The sequence below is a fragment of the Pinus tabuliformis genome, chromosome 4_1, assembly GCF_031772625.1.
Source record: "Pinus tabuliformis cultivar Carrire ecotype Pingquan chromosome 4_1, CPIR1, whole genome shotgun sequence".
Classification (NCBI taxonomy): Eukaryota; Viridiplantae; Streptophyta; class Pinopsida; order Pinales; family Pinaceae; genus Pinus; species Pinus tabuliformis.
In genome coordinates, this window is record NC_142303.1 from 336,755,098 (window position 1) to 336,778,654 (window position 23,557).

General features: G+C 38.3%; 1 protein-coding gene across 3 annotated transcripts in view; it reads left to right on the top strand.

The window, feature by feature from the left end:
- LOC149175652 (alpha/beta-Hydrolases superfamily protein) overlaps window positions 1-23,120 on the top strand; it is a 229,962-nt gene extending 206,842 nt beyond the window's left edge. For 2 of the 3 annotated variants that reach the window (XM_089419730.1, XM_089419731.1), the window contains exons 8-10: window positions 19,737-19,971; window positions 21,252-21,568; window positions 22,320-23,120. In XM_089419730.1, coding sequence (XP_089275856.1) covers window positions 19,737-19,971; window positions 21,252-21,568; window positions 22,320-22,632 — 865 coding nt within the window. In that variant the 3' untranslated portion in view covers window positions 22,633-23,120. Of the gene's footprint in view, window positions 1-19,736; window positions 19,972-21,251; window positions 21,569-22,319 lie in introns of those variants that run through there. The other variant, XR_016258018.1, reaches the window with a different exon arrangement.
- The last annotated feature ends 437 nt before the right edge of the window (window positions 23,121-23,557 follow it).

Below are 23,557 nucleotides of genomic sequence, written 5' to 3' on the forward strand. Positions count from 1 at the left end.
AATTTTATTCAATTTTAATTCTTTTCCAATGCTAATTAAATTCCATTTCTATTTTATCCTTAACAATATGACTTTAATCCTTATTTACTCTAATATAATCTAATATTTATTTTAATTCTTCTCTAATCCTTTCAAAAGAACATCAAAACCTTGTTTAAACCCGAAACTACCCTTAGCCGACTCTTCAGGTCAGCCAAAGACCAAAACGACCCTATGCTTGGCCCCGAAGTCTATAAATTCCCTTGCTTCTGTGGAATGTCCTACATAAGACAAACACAGGGATCCTTCAAAGCCTGCTTTAAAGAATACATGGCTAACACCTAACATAACCGAATCATAAAATATCGTTGAAGACTCCCACGATACCAAACATTTAATATGTTTTGATAAAACCAAAATATTAGCCTCTACCCTTCCACCCGAACCGTGTCATTAGGGAAGCTCTATAAATCAAAAAGCACCCTAACAACTTTAAACGGGAAGATGGGTATCAGTTGAGCCATTCTGACATTAGTGTTAGGGGAATAATGTTTAGAGGTCAGAATGGCTCAACTGATACCCATCTTCCCATTTAAAGTTGTTAGGGTGCTTTTTGATTTATAGAGCTTCCCTAATCACACAGTTCGGGTGGAAGGGGGTAGAGGCTAATATTTTGGTTTTATCAAAACATATTAAATGTTTGGTATCATGGGAGTCTTCAACGATATTTTGTGATTCGGTTATGTTAGGTGTTAGCCATGTATTCTTTAAAGCGGGCTTTGAAGGATCCCTGTGTTTGTCTTATTTAAGACATTCCACAAAAGCAAGGGAATTTATAGACTTCGGGGCCAAGCATAGGGTCGTTCTGGTCTTTGGCTGACCTGAAGAGCCGGCTAAGGGTAGTTTCGGGTTTAAACAAGGTTTTGATGTTCTTCTTTTGAAAGGATTAGAGAAGAATTAAAATAAATATTAGATTATATTAGAGTAAATTAATATTAAAGTCATATTGTTAAGGATAAAATAGAAATGGAATTTAATTAGCATTGGAAAAGAATTAAAATTGAATAAAATTTGTGTTGTTGCACAGATTGTCATGATAGCGCTCAGACTAGGGGCTGTCACCTTGATCCCCGATCTCTCCGTTTAAGCCTGTCTCCCGCGGCTAAGGGAGGTAGACCCTATGGGACAATGGATGACCAACTGTGGACCAGTTGGGTTGGGAGACAGGAGGGGAAACAAGCACTTAATTGATTTTATTAAGTTAATAGACAAGTGCCTTATGGAGTTAATGACTGAATGATTATCTATCAAATACTTGCAGAAATATGAACTCATTAACAATCATTTACCATCAAATAACTCAAACAAAGATTAAATTTTATCAAATGCGAGATAATTGATAAATGCTCAGTGGCTTAACAATATTCCAGCAATTAAAATTCGAAAGATTAAATGCTTTAAATAACCACGTAATTTTAAATGCTAACCAGTTATCACCTTCATATAGCTAATCTTTAGATGAACATTTAAGCATGTTTAACCACACAAAAAAAATGATAAATATTAATCCCACATCAAAATTTTAGGCTCAGCAGAAAAGATATATCGCAAACATGACAGATCCTTGAGCCAAGACTGAATCTGGCAAAATATTTCCAAGTTTTTTTTTTTTTTTTTTGCCCTTGTTAAATTGTTTTTCCTGTATTTTTATATGTCCAAATAAAACAAAACTAGGCTAAGCGAAAACTAGAAGCTAAATAAATGAAACTTAAATCTAAAAAAAATCTAAAAGCCTAAAGTTTATTTTATATGCTTTTTGGGATTTTTATATCCTTTTTTTTTAAATCTAATTTAAATTAAATGAGAAATTTTTATGGTTTTTTTTTTTTTTTTTTTTTTTTTTTTTATTTTTTGTAATTTTAAAATTATTAAACAAAACTAACAAAATTAAACGAAATTAAAAGATAAACCAAAATAAAACCTAAATCTACTTCTATATCTAATATGAAGTTTAAAACTAAACAAAAATTAAAAAAAAAAGGAAAATCTAAATTATATATATATATATATATATATTATTTTTAAAACTTTAAAATCATTTAAACTAAACTAAAGCTAATTCTAAGCTTAAAACAAATCAAAAGTAAAAAGTCTGAATCTAAAACTATGTAACAAAGTGAAAATCGAATATCAAAATTTGAGAACCCAACCCTAAGTAAACTAACGCATAAAAAAAAAGGAATTTCAAAACGGTGTATATCGTATTGTTTCTGCAGGTCGAAGAGTTTGACGGCGGCAGGGATGGCAAGAGGAGCTTGAGCGAGGAGGCAGCGACAATGCTGCAGGTTCGATGAGGCAGCGAGATCGCAGGAGAAAGAAGCGGACAACAAATGGAAAACACAGGTCAGGCAGTGAGAGGAAGAATTGCAGGGTCAGCAAGGGTTTGCAGGTGGATTGGCTGCGCGTGGGAGGAAGACAATGGCTGCAAACGACTGGAAATGGACGCAACGTGGAGAGGAAACGGTTTTGCAAGGATAGAAGGCTGCATGGGGCTGTAAGATGATGCTGGAGAGCTGCGGGAATGAGTGCCCAACACTTTCAGCAATTGTGAAGGCTACGTAGATCAGGCTTGCAATGAAGCTGGGCAGCAAAATGCGTTTTCCAGGCTTGGAGAATGGAGGCCAAAGGGAAAATGTGATTGCAGCAGCGTTGAGGATTTGACAGATATGCTGGCAGCAGGATAGTTTCCACACCGGTTTTGAAGAAAGATTGATGGCAGGGGAACGATGATGAAGAGGGAACAGCCTGGAACTGCTTCAGAAATCTAAAAAAAAATCTTCCTTTGCTTCTGATGAAAACTCTGAAATAAATTTCCAGATTATAGCTATATTTGAAATTTGGAAATAGAACCCTCAAAGACTTCTGAATAAAATTTATATGTTCTGCTTCAGAAACCCATGTAAGATCACCTCCAGATGAACAAAATTTAAAACCTTGGATTGCAAAACAATGCACCTGCAAAGGCTAGTTTCTGGGCCAGATCTGGCTTCCCACAAAAAGAAAAATTTCTTTTCAGACCTGCAACCTGCAACGGAAAAACAAACACCTAGAGAATATATATGCAAGGATTAAAACTAAAACCCTACAAACCAGCTACAATATTTACAGTTTTATGACTCCAACAGCCAGATTTGTCAGTGAATATTTTCAGAAATTTCAGATTTTACTATGAGATACTTCAGAAATCTCTCATGCATTCAAAAATAAATTTAAATGATAAACCCAGGATCCAAACTGGCTGGGCTCTACAAGAGAATGCTTTTCGGGAGTTGGCTGGTTCAGCCGAGAACTTCCCCAAACACCCGTTGATCCTTACAATCTAAATTTTCCTGCACAACTCACTTCAACTATCAATAAAGAGGAAAAAAACAGTAGTAAATTCCAAATCAAATGGAGATACCTGCCATTATTTCCAGAAATTCTACTACCATTAAAACCCTAGTGAGTAAACAAGATACTTGTGTTCAACATCACTCTTCATCAAGCTATTACTAATGGCTGAAAATAAAATTATGCAGAAAATAAAGTAGCTTACAGCACTTCAGGAGAGTAACACCAGCAAGATTTCAACCCCAAAGTCTTTCTTTATTGCTAAAAAAAGGTTTACAAGAGTGCTTTCTTCAACATAAGACTCACAGATCGAATGATCTCAAATGACCCCTAGCACCCTATTTAAAGGAAAATTTCCCAACGGCTAGTTCGAGTGATCCATGTCAAAATGATCTTGATCGTCGATGAGGATCAAGATATCTTTTAGTCTCATCCGTCGAAATTTTAATAAATTAAAAGTTAAAATTTTGCATTTGTTTTCTCAAAATTTCGACTTATTTTATCATTTTATTTTATTTTATTATTATTATTATTTATTTTTTTATTATTTTTATCTATTATTTGATTTTTTAATTTTTTGTAATTTTAAAAATTTTTAATTGTTATTTTTGGATCCTCGAACTTAGACTTTGGAAAAATCACCTAGGACCTAGGACTTACGACTTATGAGGGGATTAAAACATTTTCTAACCCTCAAGACACTTTACATCATGACTTTTACAATTTTACATCTCAAGGGAGAAAACCCATTTGACATAGACCCTCATAGACCACTTAGTTCTGCGACCCAATATAATCTTGCAGATCAACACACTAGGATTCCCCTAAGGTTCTAATGACAAAATTCATTCCGGCTTTGGGGTTAGGCTGAAGGAAAACTCTGCGGATCATGGATCGGTGAGACAAAAAACCTTCCGGAACCTAGGTTATCACTAGAAAATTAGGTCCACCTAGGCAATTTACATACATGACTCGTATCTGCTAAGATTATTTACAATTTACACATGTAGACTGGGTTTACAACATAACACGATCAGGTTGATGATGGAAGTCAAATGGCACAGACACAGCGATCAAGCGCTATCCCTTTTGTGAAAAAGGGGGTGTGCTGCTATGGGTAGTTGACGCGTAGTGGTCAACAGGGTGGAAGGGGGTAGAGGTTATTATTTTGGTTTTATCAAAACATATTAAATGTTTGGTATCGTGGGAGTCTGCAATTATATTTTGTGATTTGGTTATGTTAGGTGTTAGCCATGTATTCTTTAAAGCGAGCTTTGAAGGATCCCCATGTTTGTCTTATGTAAGACATTCTACAGAAGCAAGGGAATTTATAGACTTTGGGGCCAAGCATAGGGTCGTTCTGGTCTTTGGCTGACCTGAAGAGCCAGCTAAGGGTAGTTTCGGGTTTAAACAAGGTTTCGATGTTCTTCTTTTGAAAGGATTAGAGAAGAATTAAAATAAATATTAATATTAGAGTAAATTAGGATTAAAGTCATATTGTCAAGGATAAAATAGAAATGGAATTTAATTAGCATTGGAAAAGAATTAAAATTGAATAAAATTTGTTAGTAATCAAGAAAAGGGGGTTAAGGAGAATGGAAAAGATAGGCTTATATTGAAATAGGAGGAAGAATGTTAAAATTGGTAACTAGGGCCAAACTCCATGTGGGTCATCTTATTTATGGCAGCTGATATTTTTCTTCGATTCCTCTCTTCAAGAGGTGTAGGATTGATCTAAAGGTCATCCGATTTCGACATGTATTTACAGAGATATGAATTTATTTGTATTATTGACAATTTGTCAAGGTCGGCCAACAACTAAATTACCCCAACTTATCCTCAACGTTGCATTATAAATAGGAGAGGTCTTCAAGTCATTTGACACACTCATCTCTCTTGATCTCTCCTCTCCACTCGTTTGGGTTGTCCTCTCTCAAGGAGGATGTAGTGGAAAGGGTCTTCTAAGAGAGCCCTAGCCACAGTCTTATGAGATCTATACGCAGGTAAGAGGAGACCTATATGCAGCTCAAAGAAGCCCCTATACGCTGTCAATAGGGAGTCATATTCACAGCTCAAGGAGGAAGTCTAGTCGCTTTCCAAAGAGGGAGATCTAGCCACATTGAAGGAGGCCTACACAGCTGAAGGAGAGGCCCTAATACGCTGTGTGGCAGTCCCTAGTGCCCTAATCGTAGGCCTTATTCCGCGGAAAAAGAAGGTCTAGATGCAACCCTATATCCGCAGTTGAAGGAGGCTCCTATACACTGTCTAGAGGAAGCCTAGTCATGAAGCCCTAACAGCAGTGAGGAGGTTTGGCTGCAGGCTAAAAAGAGACCTATTAGCTGTTAAGGGAATTGATGTTAAAGGAGACCCTAAGCCGTTTTTTAAAGAGCCTAATCCACAAATCAAAGTATGTCACTCATCTGCAGCAAGGAAGGGCTATTAGGGTCACTAAGTCGCAGCCAAAGGAAGCCCCAACACAACAAGAAGAAGCATGCCCAGATTGTTGTAGGTGATAGCTCATTGTTGGAGATGACAACACTGTGATAGAGATTGTTCCAAGTATGAAACTGCTTGCAGGAGTGAAAGCCACAGTGATAAGGTGAAACTGTGTGATGAAGAAGTCTGCCCTCAAACTTAGATCAGACCTTGTAGGGCTGGCTTCATATGTAGATTGAGTGCTAATATACTAATGCATTGATGATGGTTGTATAATTGTTTTGAGGACATGTACTTCTGTGTTGCTCTGTGCTAGGCCACAAGCCATAGCACCATAGCAAGGGTTACTTTGGAGCTACTCTCTTAAGACTATTTGAATATTATGAAGGGAGTTTAGGACAACTTTAGGTGCCCTTATCAGATCAGCCATTCATCACAGTCAAGGGAGTTTAGGGATGCGTATTTTGCTTGGACCAGAATGGTTGGAGTAGCTAGCAATTTGAGGAATGCTACATCAGGATATGCTTCAACACTCTTGATTGAAAACTGTCATAATGATGTACTTTCTACTGTTGTCATAAAATCTCAAATTTGTGTATTTGTACTATCTCTCTCTGTGCTAAACTATTGAAGAATATAAGAAGAATTGATCAAGGGTTTCCCCACATTGGGGTTTGTCCCTGGCTGTTGCCACGTCTTGTGTCCTCTTGTCTTGGCTTGTCTTCTACTGTTTATGTTTATGTTTATGTTGTATCTGCACTTTACTACAATGTTCCACCAAGACTCCGGTACAGGGAGACGCATAGGGGGGACGTGTGGGAGTACCCTCAAATTTTAGGGAAATTTCGGGGGTGCGGGGAGTCGTCGAGGTATATATATATATATATAATTCAAGTTCATATTCATTGTTTACTGTTCAATAATGAAAGCATAAAAATATAAAATAGACAATTGAAATTTGAATCATTGATCCATCCTCATCATTCATTTTGATACATACATGATACATCATTCATATGACATACTCAAGTGACAAGTCTCATTATTGAATTAATTATTATTCATACATACCATGAGCATTGAGATTTGAAAGAAAAAAAAATCAGTAATAAAATATTCAAATACTGAAATACATTGATCGATATCATTCATCATTCATTGATTCAATGGTTCATCATTCTACAATCTAGTAATCTACATTGATTTAAAAACTAAATTCATCATTCATCATTCTATAATCTAAATTGAAAGCAAAACATACTAGTATATACTATATAGTATATACTATATTTTCAAAGTTTGAACACTAAATTTATATAACTCAAACTTCAAAGTTTCAAAGTTCAAACTCAAAAATAGTTAAGAGTGAAGAGTCAAGTCATCAATATCTAGTGTCGCAACTCAAAAATGAAAAATGCATAGTCAGCACTGAAAATAAAATGATAAATCAGCATCAAGGACTCAATCTCAATGATTGGTCCTCTACATCTATCTGCTGCATGAAGTCATCAGGACCATCAATGGGAATGTCAGTATCCGAGTCAGAGTCACTCTCTTCAGTAACCAATGAAACTCCAACCAAACCATGTCGCAGCTCATCTGGTCCATCCTCGTCATCTATCTGTGCACTATCCTCTGGATCCACATCCCATCGTGTTGTCGGTCCCTTCCGATACTCTGGTGTCTTCCTATGTGCAAGACGTAGAGAACTGTGCACTGCAACTAGCTTCTCTGCTCTCCTAGAGGAAAGTCTATTCCTCTTGATAGAGTGGATGAAGCTATATGTGGACCAATTCCTCTCTGCTGCAGAGGAACTAGCAATCTGAGACAATAAGCGAATAGCAAGGTGTTGGATCTCTGGAGCATCATCCCCATGCATGGTCCACCAACCAATGGGGTCAGTCTGGCCTAAATCATTGCGATCTTCCCTTGCATCATGCTTGTTGAAGGGACCACTGAGACTTGCAAATTGCATCCACTGTCTCCTAATTGTTCTCCCTTCTTCTGAACTATACATCTTTGTAATGGCAACTCGAAATCCCTTTTTGACCTCTGGATCTTCAATGGGAAGAATTCTACCAGTCCTTGCCACATACCATTTTGGGTTGAGTGCATATGCTGCCATGTGCAAAGGTGTATTCATTCGATCCCACCTACGCTGTATAATGGGTCGAATTTGGGTCGTATAGAACTCTAAGGAAGGATCTTTCTCACGAATGGCCACCCTTACTTGATCCAACATAGTATCAAAAGTCTCATATATTTCTCCAAGAGTAGGAGAATCTGTGTCAGTGTAGCGAATGACCTCAACTACAGGACGTAAAAGTGACACCAAATAACCACAATCTGTCCACCAATCATTATCCAATATCTGAATCTTGATTTTCTTTCCTTCCTCTGTCTTGGATTCTGCCCATCTGTTCCAATCTGGAGTTACAACCATGGCCTGCAATGCTGACTGCACCTCCAACATCCTCTCTAATAAAAGAAAATAACTAGCATATCTGGTGTCAGTAGGCTTGAGGAATTCCTTCCTCGCATGAGACCTGTACATGGCTAAAGAGGTATGGTGATTGCAAATAAACATTTGCACATTTCTTGCAGCTATCACCAAGTTAGATACCCACTCAATTTTGCCAATGTCTTTCAATGCATTATTGAGCGCATGCACACAACAAGGGGTCCAGAAAATATGCCTGTATTTACTTTGAATCATTAATCCTGCTGATCTACACACTGCTGTTGCATCTGTCACAACCTGTACAACATTTGTAGATCCAACCTCCTCTATAGCATCACGAAGAAGCTCAAATTGGAAAGTTGCATCTTTGCGCTTTCCAGAACAATCAATAGCTCTAAGAAAGAAAGGCCCCTCTCGGCAAGTAACTATGATGTTGATAAGTGGACGTTTGGCAATGTCTGTCCACCCATCCATAACGATAGAACAACCTTCCCTCACCCATGTCTGCCTCATATTTTCCTTTTGCACATTAATATTGGCCACTTGCCTTTCTAATATCACTGTCCTCAACTTATGTTCACCTGGGGGCACATATGAGGGTCCTGCTGCTGCAATTGCCTTCACCATCTCCTTGTAGTAAGGAGAACGACTAACATGGAAAGGAATGCCATTGGCAAAAAGAAATTTTCCAATGGCATCATCTGTATCATTACGGTTCAACTTACCATACATTCCTGTAAGAGTTGGTCCCACTGCACAAGAACGAGAACCTGGTGGAGGCATATTTTTCATTTTTTTTTTGGAGCTTGTGGCTTCATCAATATTTTCATTTTGGTGAGCTTGGGCCATGGCATTTTTACTTGAGAAGTTGCCCTTTGCATCTGCTGCCATTTGCATCCTCAAGAGCTCTGATTTTTGCAATATGGTTAATTTTGAACATATATGAACCCCTTTGCCACCTACACCCAAAAGATGCATCTTGATCCGACTATAACTCCCAACCCAAGAATGACCACAAACATTGCATTTCCAATGGCGTGTCCCACCTCTTTGTTTTCCGGGTTTTGGTTGAGTTGAAGAGTCAGCCATTTTGGCAACATATAACAAAAGAGGTTTGATTGGATTAAACGTCCCTTTTGCATATTCAGCCAATGCCTTTGACGGGGTTGCAGTTGCAGTTGCACTGGGAGAAACACTCGCTGCACTGCTGCCATGGGTTTCATTCATTGTTGATGGGATTTCAGATCCAAGAGGACTTTCTGTTTGAACATCATAATCACTATCAGTATCACGATCAATGTCACTGTGGCTGCTCATGTTGTAATCAACGATTTTAGTATTTACACTTGCAGGCTTGCAGCTTGTTGTGTCACTGTTTTACTTTATTTTGCAAATATTTTTTTTGTTTTTCTGCCCTGCAGAAAGAGTTAAAAAAAATAAAAAATTCATCATGTAAATTAAAATTTACAATGCAAATATAGTAGAATTAAATATAAATTATTAAAATTTAAAAACAAAAACATAAACAAAAAATAAAAATTAAATTTGAGTGACTGTCCACTGTCCACTGTCTTTAGCTATTGTCTTTAGTGTCCACTGTCCACACATTTGGTATTAAAATTTAAATTATTTTGAAGACATAATTGAAGACCTATGGCCAAAGGACAATTCAGATATGTGGCTTATGTGACAAGGTTAAAAACACGAAGCAGACCTGAAGTAATTTAAAAATTTTGGGAAGCCTGTGGAGAACCCTCTTTGGAAGCAGCGGTTGAAGTACTGGCTGGAGCAGCCTCAATGGGTCGACTTATGAACTTATAGTACAGCCCTCGTGAAGTCCTATTGGAGACAACATTGAAGACTTGTTTGAAGCATCTTGAAGTCCTTGTTAAAGCAGACTTTCAAAGCCCTTTATACTATAAAATTAAAAATACTAAACAGCAGAAAGCTATGGCGAGAAAAGAACAGAAAATGAAAGATAAAACTAAAAGTCTCTACATATTGATTTAACGAAAAAAAACTTTGACGAGAAGAAATGGGTCAGCTCAATGATTCTGCTCATTTGGGGAAAAGACCTCCAAGAAATGGCTCTCAATCTGGAACCTCAGAATGAATAGAATTGAAAGAAGAGTTAAAAAATATTCCCAAAATCTGTTAAGTGTTTCACTGTTTTGGAATGGAGTGAATCTAAAATTTAATGAAGGTGGTCAGCTAACATCATAAAGGAACTCAAGGTAACGACAGGCTATTTGAGACAAAGAGACATGCAATGTTTCCATAATATCGAAAATAAAAACCAAAAAACAAGTCAGCGTTGAGGTTTATATAAAGTTTAGACATCCTTGTGATGCATTGTTGAAGATCCCTTGAAGTTCACTGTGCAGACCTATTGAAGAGCATTCAAACACCTTGGAGAATATCTTTGGAGAAGCTTATCAATCCTTCCCTGTAGCAGAGAAGCACAAATCTTTGGCTCTGTGGCTCATCTTTAGTAGATTTTTGGATATTGGTTGGAAGTTAAAATATTCTATCGGCCAACCCGATAGCTACCACTCTTAGATGGACGAGACTGATAGCAAAACGGAAATTAAATTTTTTTATCATTGCAGGCTTTAACGTCTACCTGGAGGTGGAGCCGCACAGCGTAGGGAGTCGGGACAGAGGGTTGACAGCAAAACACTGGAGCTCCGAGGATGCTGCGCTGCGGCTCAAACTTGAAAGCCGTGGTCGAACTTTTAAAGCCGCTGGAGCAACTGCCAACAACAAACTTGCAAAGGGACGCAGCACGCTCTCTCAACACTGAACAGCAATGACTCGGCTCACCATGGTCTGTCCCTCAGTTCAGCGTTTCAACGTTCAGGCAAAGTCGGCGCTGGAGCAATGCAAGGCCACTAATGAAATGAGCGTTTTGCCTTTCATGACATGACTTTTAGGTTTAGGCTTTTAGTTTTAATTTTAATTTAAAAAAAAATTTAATATTTTTGATTTTTAATTTTTAATTTTTAAGTCTTATTAGACAAATCTAAAGGGGGGACGCCCAGGCACACCCTTTTTGGGGAGTCTAGACTCCCACACTGAAGGGGGACGCCTAGAAGCACCCTTTTTGGGGAGTCTAGACTCCCACACTGGGGAAACGCACCCCCTTGCATCTCCCCGAGACTCCCCAAAAAGGGTGCGTGGGGAAACGCACCCCAAGAGACTCCCCGTCTCGGGTGCGTGGGGTGCGAGGGGTGCGCGCACCCGACCCTAGGGGATGTGTCCCCGTGGAACACTGCTTTACTATCATGCTGATGTGAATGTTAATATGAATATTGACATTGGGCTAATATGAAAAATTGAAGTAAATTGCTTTAGCATATAACATACCTAAATTTAACAAGTAAACAAGGTAACAAGGAGGACAGATGAGGATCAGGAATTAAGGTGGACAAATGAGGATCAGGTGAAAGGTGAAGGGGGAGGGTTACTGACATCAGTGTTAGGGGAATAAGGTTTAGACTCTAGAGGTTAGAAAATGGATAGTGGGTTTCCAAGAATGGCTCAATTGATGCCCATCTTTGCGTTTAATGTTTTTAGGGTGCTTTTCGAGTTCTAGAGCTTCCCTAATGACACGGTTCGAGTGGAAGTGGGTAGAGGCTAAGATTTTGGTTTTATCAAAACATATTAAATGTTTGGTCTCATGGGAGTCTTCAACGATGTTTAGTGATTCAGTTGTGTAAGGTGCCAACCATGTATTCTTTAAAGCAAGCTTTGAAGGATCTTCTATTTTGTCTTATGTAAGACATTCCATAGGAGCAAGGGAATGGAAAGACTTAAATTTAAAGTTTTTTTAATAGAGTATAACAATTCGTAGTATCATAATTTATCGGTTTGATGTTGAGTACCTACCTGGGGTTTCTGTGGTTGAAGATGCTTTGATTTGCTCCCGCTCCCTCTCCTGTTACCAAAACAATCAAAACCTCCTTGCCAAATTGAGCACAACTTCAGTACCCAGCTCCAAAGTACTTCAAATTCGAGGTACTCTAGCCCCCATGCCCAAAATTTCAAGAACAACTGAGCTTAGACTCCCTTCTATTAGTGGCATAGAATTTTCTCCTCTCTGTAATTTCCCTTTCTGTAATTCTTTCTCTTTGTAAACCACACCCCCCCCCCCCCCCACTCAATCTCTGAGTGCTCGGATTAATACTTGTCCTCAGGCGGTCGCCGCCTTCTTCCACCGCCCTCATCTGATTTTCTGCCTTAGTCATCTATTTTACATGTTACCTCAGGGTGAGGTACTTTAATGTATAAAGGTTGATAAGTTTAATTTTTTTATTCTTTGTAATATTTAAACAAAATGTAATTTAATACATAACTTTATTTTATAATATTAAAATAAATGAACAATTATCCATATAATTATATTAAGTGTTTAATATTTAAAAAAATGAATATTTGCACATATTTACATTAAGGGGATTGAAAGTGTTAATTTTATTTAATAACCTTATAATTATGAAATATTTAATATGTATCTTTTGAGAGTGTCAAATTTTTAGGTAATACTTCCCTTCTTAAATAATTTAGGTACTTGAACATCTTTCATAATTATTTAATAAGTATACTAGTGCAAGGCATGCAACGTATGCATATGTAGCTATCATATGCATACATCGTACACATGCTAATACTCTTTTGCCTATAAACCAAAATGGGTCATTACAGGGAATTTATATACTCCAGGGCCAAGCATGTGGAAATTCCAATACTAGAATCCTATTGCAGCAACTCCTATTATTTCTCCTAATTGTTAATTAGTTAACAATTTATCTGCGACGACAAATATTGAAATAAATACACTGCAACCTTTACAAATAAAACTGCGGAAAAATAATGCACTAGAAACTGAGAAATGCTAGCACACACATAAAAAATAACACAATAATCTTTGGACAAAAGTCCCTGAACAAACCCAACTTGAGAAAACTGTTGCAGCAGTTGAGGGTTTTATTATTATGCAGCAGTGAGAAATTTTGAGTACAATAGGATGTCGAAATCTGGCAATCCTACAGAGAAAAATACTAGCAAAAATCTAGTTTGAAAATTTCCTCACCCCATAGGCAAACTCCTAGCACGACTTGCCTTCAAGAATTCGGCCCTTTGACCCTCTGCGTCAGCCTCTGCGCTGCTCTGTGCAACCTGCTGGACGTCTAGCTTCAGACTGGTCTCTGATGAAGTCATTCTGCCTTCTGCTGACTGGAAAGATGCTTCTTCGGCACTCTGGGATTCCTTCCCGGCCTCTACAACTGAAGACGCCTTTCCCTCATAGCAAATGGATCTTGCCTCTAGAGGCTATTGCGTTGCCTCAACATCAACCTCTATGTGGCTCTTCTACCTCTCTGCAAATGCACTCACCGGATCTGGAATGCCCCCTCCAGCCTCACTGTCTCTGACCCTTTCTCACTGCTTAGATCTCCAGCTCTCTCTCTGACAACTAACTACTGCTACTCAAGAAATCGATTGCGAAGAAATCGAACTGCTGAAGTGTTTTCTCCATCACCACATCGACCTCCTCTTATAATCCTTTGTTGGAGCACCAACGGCCAAGATTAAAACATAATCGATGGCTAGGATCATCTCTGGATCGATCCGTGTGAGTTTCTAGATGATTCTCGCCTTGACTTAATTAATACTGATTAATTAACCATATTCCCTAAGTTTAGACTTAGGAAATATTTAAAAACTGGTTAATAATCTAATTAAGTCATTTCTAGGCAGAATTTCCAGAAACGATTTATGGGTTTTGGAGATCTCATGTATTCTAGCCTCTCCACAAAATTTCAAGGCTAGAACACATCTGATGCTACAAAAACTAACACTCCTTCAACGAGGAATGTGTTCTAGTGCTGCACGCCCTGTCTCTGCATCATCTCCTTTCACGCTGTTGATGTCTGGCACACTACTCGCCAACCACTGCGCAACTCTGATATATGTTACACTTGTACTGCTATTGACACTGCCATACTGCGGGCAACACTGCATCTGCACTGCAACTACCTCTCATTTGTTGTTGCTGCAATTGCAGCATCTACAACTGAAAAGCATCCAAAATACTGAATCAATTGTGATCAGTATAATGCATTTGTCACCTGAGTCTTTGACTGCTACTAGCATTTGCACTGTCATTGAAGAGTCTGCGCTGCTCTTGACTCTTCTTTGTGCCAACTGCACTGCTACCAACTCTACACTGCTACTAGTCTCTGCAACTGTAAGTCTAGCATCTGATCTGACTGCATCAATTGCCATTGGTCCACCCTGTTATTGAATACTATGGGCCCCTGTAGCAAGGTATTGATCCATGATGTGGGCTCCTCAAGGATCCTACCCATCTGTAGCGCTCTAGGGCTACAACACCAAATCTCCCCACCTCACTCCTGGAGGTATATCAGCAAACATGGCGAAGTCTTCGTCTTGCCTAGAGGAAAGCCTATTGATCTCTGTTGAAGTTGCCTGTTGGTCCTGCTTCTCATCCTTGTCCTTTTCCTAAGAGGACATTGGGTATTGTAATGACCAAGCTCACCACATCTGAAGCACCTGACCTTCGACAAGTCCTTCTTCTTCTTCCTCTTCTTGCCTTGTATCTGACTGGGACCCTTAGATGCGAGGGCCACATTCTCCTCCTCCTTCACCGTCTTCAATCTGTTGCTTTCGCTGCCACTGATGGAGCTCTCTAGAAGAGCTCGCCTCAATTCCTCCTGCTATAAGTCAGCCCACATCCTGTCCCACTCTAGTAACTTTTCTCTACCCAATATGCTTTGGACAAAGACCTGCTTGTCCTCGAAGACATTATTGAGTGCCAATCTCACTAGCTCTATGGGTTGAGGCAATGCCCCAACAATGAACAACTGGTCTCGGACCTCCTGAATCCTGGTGAGGAAAGGGTCTATGCCAGCCTCAACTTCTCCTCGAGGTACATCTTTTGCTGCTCGGAAGTACCCTGATATAACGTGGTGGGAGCATCCCCACATCTTTTTGGCAGTATCTTTGCTAGCTGTATGCGAGACTATATGATCTCGGACTCCGTCTAGGATCAACCGCTTCACCCGTGCCATCTCCTTCTTCTATTCTTTTTGTTGATCTTCATCTTGGGGAACTGCTACCACTGCGTCAATATAGGCTTTAAGGCCATATTCACCCAGAAGGAAGGACATCATTTCCCTACCAGATGACGTAGTTGGAAGCTCCATCCAACCTTTCCTAATCACGAAGCCCAATAGTGGTCGTCTCAACAAACTTTCGAAAATCTTCTCTTTCCTTCTGCTTGGCTGTTGCTCTGCTATTCACACTCCCTTCTGGAGTGAGAAGATCTACTCACAACGACTGTTGATCTGCAAGGAAAAATCGAACTTCTTGAGACTAGAAGTTCCCTAAGGAAAATTTTCCCTCTGTGTGTGCTCTTCTTCCTTCCACCCGACGTTGGCTCTGCTCTAGCGAACTGTTGCAAAAACCTCTACGTTTAGCTAGAGATTTGCTCAACGAAAAATATGAGCTGCTCCCTCTGCCTCTGGAATCATTCGATCTGGAAGGATCAAATTTTTTTGACCCTCTTAGAAAAAATTGGTCTTCCTCAAGCAACTCGGCTTCTCTGGCAAAAGACTGTGTTGCCCTTGGGAATTTCGGCGTGTTGCCCTTACTGAGCAGCGAAATTCCTTTCCTTCCTTTTCCTGAGCTCTTTCGCTGATCAACTGCGATCTGATACCATGTGGAAATTCCAATACTGGAATCCTATTGCAGCAGCTGATATTATTTCTCCTAATTGTTAATTAATTAACAATTTATCTGCTACGACAAATATTGAAATAAATACACTGCAACCTTCACAAATAAAACTGCGGAAAATAAATGTGCTGAAAACTAAGAAATGCTAGCGCACATAAAAAATAACACAATTATATTTGGACAAAAGTCCCTGGGAAACCCAACTTGGGAAAACCGGTGCAGTAGTTGAGGGTTTTATTATTATGCAATAGTGAGAAATTCCGAATACAACTAGATGCCGAAATCTGGCAATCCTACAAGGAAAAATATTGGCAAAAATCTAGTGAGGAATTTTCCTCACCCCATAGGAAAACTCCTGGCACGACTTGCCTTCAGAAATTCAGCTCTCTGACCCTCTGCGCAGCCTACTGGACGTCTAGCCTCAGACTGGTCTCTAATGAAGTCGTTTTTCCTTCTGCTGATTGGAAAGATGCTTCTTCGGCACTTTGAGACTCCTTCCTAGCATATGGAACAAAAGGCGTCTCTCCCTCTTAGCAAATTGATCTTGCCTTCAGAGGCTACTGCATTGCCTCAGCGTCAGCCTCTCTGTGGCTCTTCCGCCTCTCTGCAAATGCACTCGCTAGATCTAGAATGCCTCCTCTAGCCTCACTATCTATGCCCCTCTTTTACTGCTTCGGTCTCTATCTCTCTCTTCGAAAACCGAGTGCTGCTACTCTAGAAATCGATCTGCCAAGAAATCGAACTACTGAAGTGTCTTCTCCATCACCACATTGACCTCCTCATATAATCTTGTGTTGGAGCACCAACGACCAAGATTAAAACATAATCGATGGCTAGGATCATCTCTGGATCTATCCGTGTGAGTTTCTAGATGATTCTCGACTTGAATTAGTTAATACTGATTAATTAACCATATTCCCTAAGTTTAGACTTAGGAAATATTTAAAAACTAGTTAATAATCTAATTAAGTCATTTCTATGCAGAATTTCTAGAAATGATTTTTGGGTTTTGGAGAGCTCATGTTTTCTAGTCTCTCCACAAAATTTCAAGGCTAGAACACATCCAATGCTACAAAAACTAACAAAACATAAGGTCGCTCTTGTCTTTGGCTGACCTGAAGAGCTCACTAAGGGTAGTTTGGGGTTTGAACAAGGTTTTGATGTTCTTATTTTTAAAGGATTAGAGAAGAATTAAAATAAATATTAGATTATATTAGAGGAAATTAGGGATAAAGTCATATTATTAAGGATAGAATAGAAATGGAATTTAATTAGGATTAGATTAAAATAGAATAAAAAATTTCAGTACTCAAGAAAAAGGGGGTTAAGGAGAATAGAAAAGATAGGATTAGATTGAATAGGAGGAGGAAAACAAGGTAACAAAGAGGACAAATGAGGATTGGGTAATAGGGAGGACAAATGAGGATCAGGGGAAAGGTGAATGGGGAGGGTTACTGACATTAGTGTTAGGGGAATAAGGTTTAGAGGTCAAAAAATGGATAGTGGGTTTCCAAGAATGGCTCAATTGATATCCATCTTCCCGTTTAAAGTTGTTATTGTGTTTTTTGATTTCTAGAGCTTCCCTAATGACACAGTTCGAGTGGAAGGGGACATAGGCTAAGATTTGGTTTTATCAAAACAAGTTGAATGTTTGGTATCATGAGAGTCTTCAATGATGTTTATCAATTCAATTATGTTAGGTTTCAACCATGCGTTCTTTAAGGTAGGCTTTGTAGGATCTCCTAGTTTGTCTTATGTAAGGCATTCCATAGGAGCAATGGAATTTATAGACTTTGGGACAAAGCATAGGGTCCTTATTGTCTTTGGCTGACCTGAAGAGCTGGCTAAGGGTAGTTTAGGGTTTGAACAAGGTTTTGATGTTCTTTTTTGAAAGGATTTTGGAAATATGATTGGTAACTCCCTGAATGTAGGGAAGGGAGATTTTGGCTAAGGGTGGATTGATGGAAGGGTTTTTAGGATTAGGGTGGACAGCGGAGTGGAAAGCCTTTTTAATCTGGGATGAGGAGTAACCATTGGCTTTAAGGGCTTTGCTGAGATGGGCTTTTTCATTGGAAAAAGATTGAAAGGAAGAGACATGAATGGCACAAGTAACAAGGGTTTTTAGTACGCAGATTTTTGAAAAGGATGATGGTGAGAGTTGGCATGGAGGTAACTATTAGTATGAGGCTTCTTCCGATAGGCTTGGCGAGTAAGGGAGCCATTATGGAGGTGAGAGACAAGGTAGATTACAAAATACCTTGGATTTGATCCAGCGAATCAAACCCTAGATCGGTCCTTGATCTCCTTGGCTGATCTAGATCTCCAAGCTCTCCTTCTACACTTCCTCAGACCCAACACACTAGATTATCACACTCCTCAGTGAGATGCCTCTCTCAATCTTGTGCTGTTGTAAAATTTGTCTTCTCCCTCTCTTTAGCCTTGCTTTTATAACTTTACATTGAGCTAAATTCCCAACCTAATCTCCAAAGTGATTGATGGCCAAGATTAGATCTCACCTCACCTGAGATCAAGGGCTGTAATTGAAACATAATCACTAAAATGAATATTTCATTTTTCCTAAGTTTACTTTAGCTCAATTAGCAAACATAATAATTATGTGTTTTTCCTAAGCCAAAACTTAGGATAAGTTACAAAAGCAATTTGCTCACGCTAGAGCAAGTGTATAAGGAGATATTGGACAACTTCTGCATGCCTAGACACTTAAGGTCTGTGCACTAGTACCTAGCCGAGCTACAAACACCAATAGTCTATTCATATGGGTTTTTGAAAATCAGGATCAAAGGGAAAACATTAAGCATCCAACTCTCTCCCATTGATTGGCTGTCCAGAATTGGTCAGAACCAACCATTACCAAGTCTGGGCAAGCAATGAATGGGAGATAGTTGTCTGCTTAATGTGTTGCTTTTTTATCCTAGACTTCAAAAGTTCATATGAGTAGGTCATACAAAAGCACTTTTATGCCAATCTTCTGGTTGTTAATCTAGAGTTATGTTGTCATATTATTGGACAACGTATTTTTTAACTGTTGCAGACCTGTAGGAGAGTGTCTAGTCTAACATCCAGGTTCCAACCATCCTCAGTCATTTTTCTTTGCATAGGCATTGACAGGTATTTTGAATTTTTCAGTATTATAATATGAGAAAAACTGGAAGTAGTATGAAGCAAAACTCGATTCTGTGAGAATAGTCAATAGCTTCTTCCAGGTTGTATTTAAGGTATCCAATTTTCTCTTTGGAAAGCTTCTAGATAGCCACTATTATTTTACAGAAGATTTGTTATTTTCTTTTTATATAGATACATACTTTAGAGAAGAATTTTGTAAACACCGTTGCCTTGTAAACAAAGGAAACACTCATTCTGGCATTTTTTAATGTTGGTTAAACTGTTTTCGCCCATGAACTCATAACCCTTTGCTACAAACCTATTTGATTTGTCACATGTTTTTTCTCCAGTGTTTTTTAGTCGAGCCAATTCCTTCCCAAGGTGCATTTATAGTAGAATTGTAGAGTGCTTGTTTCAACCTTTCTCATTAATGTTCGATCTTGTTGTGAATGTTTATGTTGGGTACAAGCTCTTTGCATATGCTCACAAGTGTTTATATGTTAATATTGCCATGCAAACAAGTGAGTAGTTCTTTCAGTGACATATCAAAGTTTGGTTGAATAATATCTGTCTATGATTTGTATTTCAGGCTTCTTGGATTCTTTTGTATGGTACTGTTGCTATGGTCTCCAGTTGTCGTACCTCTGCTTCCCACACTTCTGCAGCTTTGGACTTTGCACATATCTCTTGGTGTTGCAGGCTTGGCTTCTATAATAGGTCTCTATGGAGCAGTTGTTATACTTATTACAATTTGGGGAAAAAGGATTCGAGGTTATGAGCAACCATTGGAGCAGTATGGGCTTTCTATCTCTTCAGTCTCTAAGGTATTTCATGATTTTTTAATTAGTGGAGGACTTATTGTAAAATTCAGTATGATCAAATTATGTATTGAACAATCAGTGGATTTAACTTGTATATGGCCCAATAGTACCTCTCCCATGGCATCCTCACAGGCATAATAATAGTCATATTAACATGATATATTATTTTCTTCAATTGAGACCAATATTCCTTTTGTTCTGGTATAAAAGAAGGAAAGTGTGTTATCTAGTAAAACGGCAGCTAACACACGGAATATTTTGAGTTTGAATGCTTCTAAGTTCTAATCCTATTGTTTTTTGGATTACTTCAATCTTGAGATGCATAAATTTCCGTTCTGTCATTTCTCTGGTTTCGATCTTTTTGATTTATCAATTTGCCTAAAGTAATAGCAATGAATGGTGCAAAATACATCTTTTCTAATCATGATAAATTTCAATTGAGTTCATTTTTCAACGAAATGCTGCATACTTTAATTTTTATAGATTTCAAAATATCGAGCTTTTCTTCTTGAAATTCTTCTGTTATATATCAAAGAATCAGATTTAAATTAACCAATATGCAATGAAGCCTGGGACATAGTTCCAACATCCAAAATAGTCTACATATTTCCTAAAAGAAGCAATCCTTGCTGACTTCTGTGCTGATATGTCAGCCTTAAATTCTGTAAGTCCCATTGAACAGAATCTGTTAGGTTCCCTAAAGAATGTTATCTAGCTGCTATGCTTGCACTGGAAACCAAGACCAGTGAGATGAATATTACCCTGATCCCTTCTACTATGAAATCTGATCATCCATTTGTCCCCTTGGATTGCTCCTTCCAATTTTAGTGGGCCCACAAAAAACGTTGCATACTTTGCTGCAACATTATGTCAAAGAGCTCAAGACAAATCGCAACTTCATAACACATGCTTCATTGATTCTCTCTCCTATAGACAGTATATAACTGTTGAGTGAAGCCTACCTTTTACTGCTATGTTTTGGAGTACCGGCCATCCGAATACGTGGGATTTAAAAGCTACTCTGGTCTTTCAGACTGGCATCTCTGGAGTCTGGACCCAACAATCTTCCATTCAATCTGTCTAAGATTTTGAACTTGGTCAAGAAAACATCGTGACACAAATCTGTTGAAGCTATTTTTGGCTGGAATAAGTAGTGTTAAGCTTTACAAATTGAGATTATTATTTAATACTTTTAAAACGGTCAATATCAGTAATAAGTTCTCAGCATTGTTTGTGTCTAATTGGTGGATTTTTCATCACATTTAATTCTCCTTGTTTTGCAGATCCTGAATTTAAGCAGCGGTATGATGATTGGGTCAGTGCTCGTCATATCACTGTATTCAGCATACATTTTCCTGGGTTATGCCACATTCACCCTAAAGCCTGAATTCACATTTTCATCATCTAAGGATTTTTTTTCTGTGATCAAAACATGCTGGAGAATATCAACATTGGTTATACGTTCTTTTGGTATGGGATTGGCAATCTCTACAATAGAAGAACTACTTTTCAGGTCATGGCTACATGAAGAAATAGCTGGTGATCTTGGGTTCCACAAAGCTGTTATTCTTTCGGGCATTGTATTTTCATCTCTACACTGGTACGACACCCTCATATGCTACCATTTTCTTTATCATGTTTTTATTTTCTTAATAACCGACCAACCAAATGATTTTATTTTTTTTACTTTTAATCACCTAAACCAAAGAACTTTGTACAGTACTTGCTCTAGGCTTTAGAAATGTAAAGCTAATCAATTAATAACCAGTTCTGGCATGAATATAAATATATTTTATCATTGGAGATGAGGCACTTTCAAAATTTTAAATTGTATTTTTATCTTTTCTAGAACTAGATTTATGCTTTTAGAAAAAGATGGGACATTTCTTGATCCAGTGTAAGACATTTCAGAGGATTCGGTGGACATCTTTGGCATGACTTTGTCTAGGATAGAATCAATACAGATGAAAACAGGATACACTATTATTCTAAATGATGGGTTAGCTTCAGTTGTAAGTGATAAGTGAAATACCGGGTTTTACCTCAAGAAATGTGGGGTTGGATCATCAGATGTTTAGATTGTTTCTTCTAATGATGTTTTTCTTCTTTCTTCTAAGTTTCCTCATTTTTAATGGCAAGGGAACCTCTCATTCAACGACAAGAAGCTGTTCCATTGAGGGGAGTAAAATAAGATTCTAATTTTGTAACTGATACACTCTGTGGCTATTTTGCTCAGGATGCTTCTAAGATGGGTTGTAAATATCTTTTATAATTGATTAAAATATTTTATTCAGCTTGAAGTTTACTTGCTTGTTGATTTTTGAGCCTGATAAATTTCCCCTGTTTTGCAGGTCTCTTCCAGTTATGCCTGGTTTATGGTTGTTATCTGTTGCATTATCAGGGGCTAGGGCAAAAGGCAATGGGGACCTTTCTCTGCCAATTGGTTTGCATGCAGCTTTAATTACTGGAAACTTTATTATGCAGACTGGTGGCTTTATTAAGTACAATTCCAATGCCCCTGCGTGGCTGACAGGTTCATATGTTGGGCATCCATTTGGCGGAGCTTTAGGTTTGGTTTTTGTCGCCATCTTAGCTTTACTTCTCTATCCATGGAATGGAGATGGAGAAGTTTCAAACTTTCAAAAAGAAGCATACATTTCCTAAGCAGTGTATGGAAATATAGTTTGGAATATAAACAGGAAGGCCAGGTACTCTGTGCGACTCATAATCTAGGAAACAAAGTCGCAGAGACTCAAGCTGGAGTAAAATACAGAAAAATGAACAGGATCCCATTTTATTATACAGGATATTTCATCATCGGATCAAGAACTTGAGCACTTGCATGTTCTCGAGTGATTCTCTCATGCAAGACGTGCAGACACAATTTGAAGGCTCAAGAGTTTAGTTCACATCACCATTTACGAAGAATCATCAGGAAGCTGAGACGTTCTGGCATCAATCCGTTTCAACTCAAATCTCTTTATTCTCATTTCAGAATGTGTCAGATATTCATTAAATTCTGCCTTATGTAATAATAGTACGGTATAACATGCATGATTGAAAGAAGTCGAGGTAACATGTCTGGGAACCAATGATGCCAATTTGTATAATTTCTTCTCTAATTCATTTACATGTCAGAATTTTGTTGGTTTTTCAAGCCCATAAAAAATAAGAAAGAAATGTACAATAAACAGAAACTGAACACACAACATAAAAAATAAGAAAGAAATGTACAATAAACAGAAACTGAACACACAACAAGAGACACAAAGAATTACGTGGTAAAACCTTGACAGTGTGTCTCCACCAAGAAGGGGTTGGAATTCTTATTGCTCCAATCCAGAAATGACTCTCCAAACATTACATCAAGTCTCTCGGGCACTCATCAATTTAATATGGACTATTTCGTTACGTAATTTCCTACAGCTACAAAATTGACTGAATGGTAACTCTCTTTTACTAATTATATCAATGCATTTAATGATAATTTGTTGTCATTTCTAACAATCTCCACCTTGATAACAATTTTCTTAATCCCTTGCCCATGCCCATTCATCATCCCTTCTGCAAGTCAAGAAAAGCCAAACAC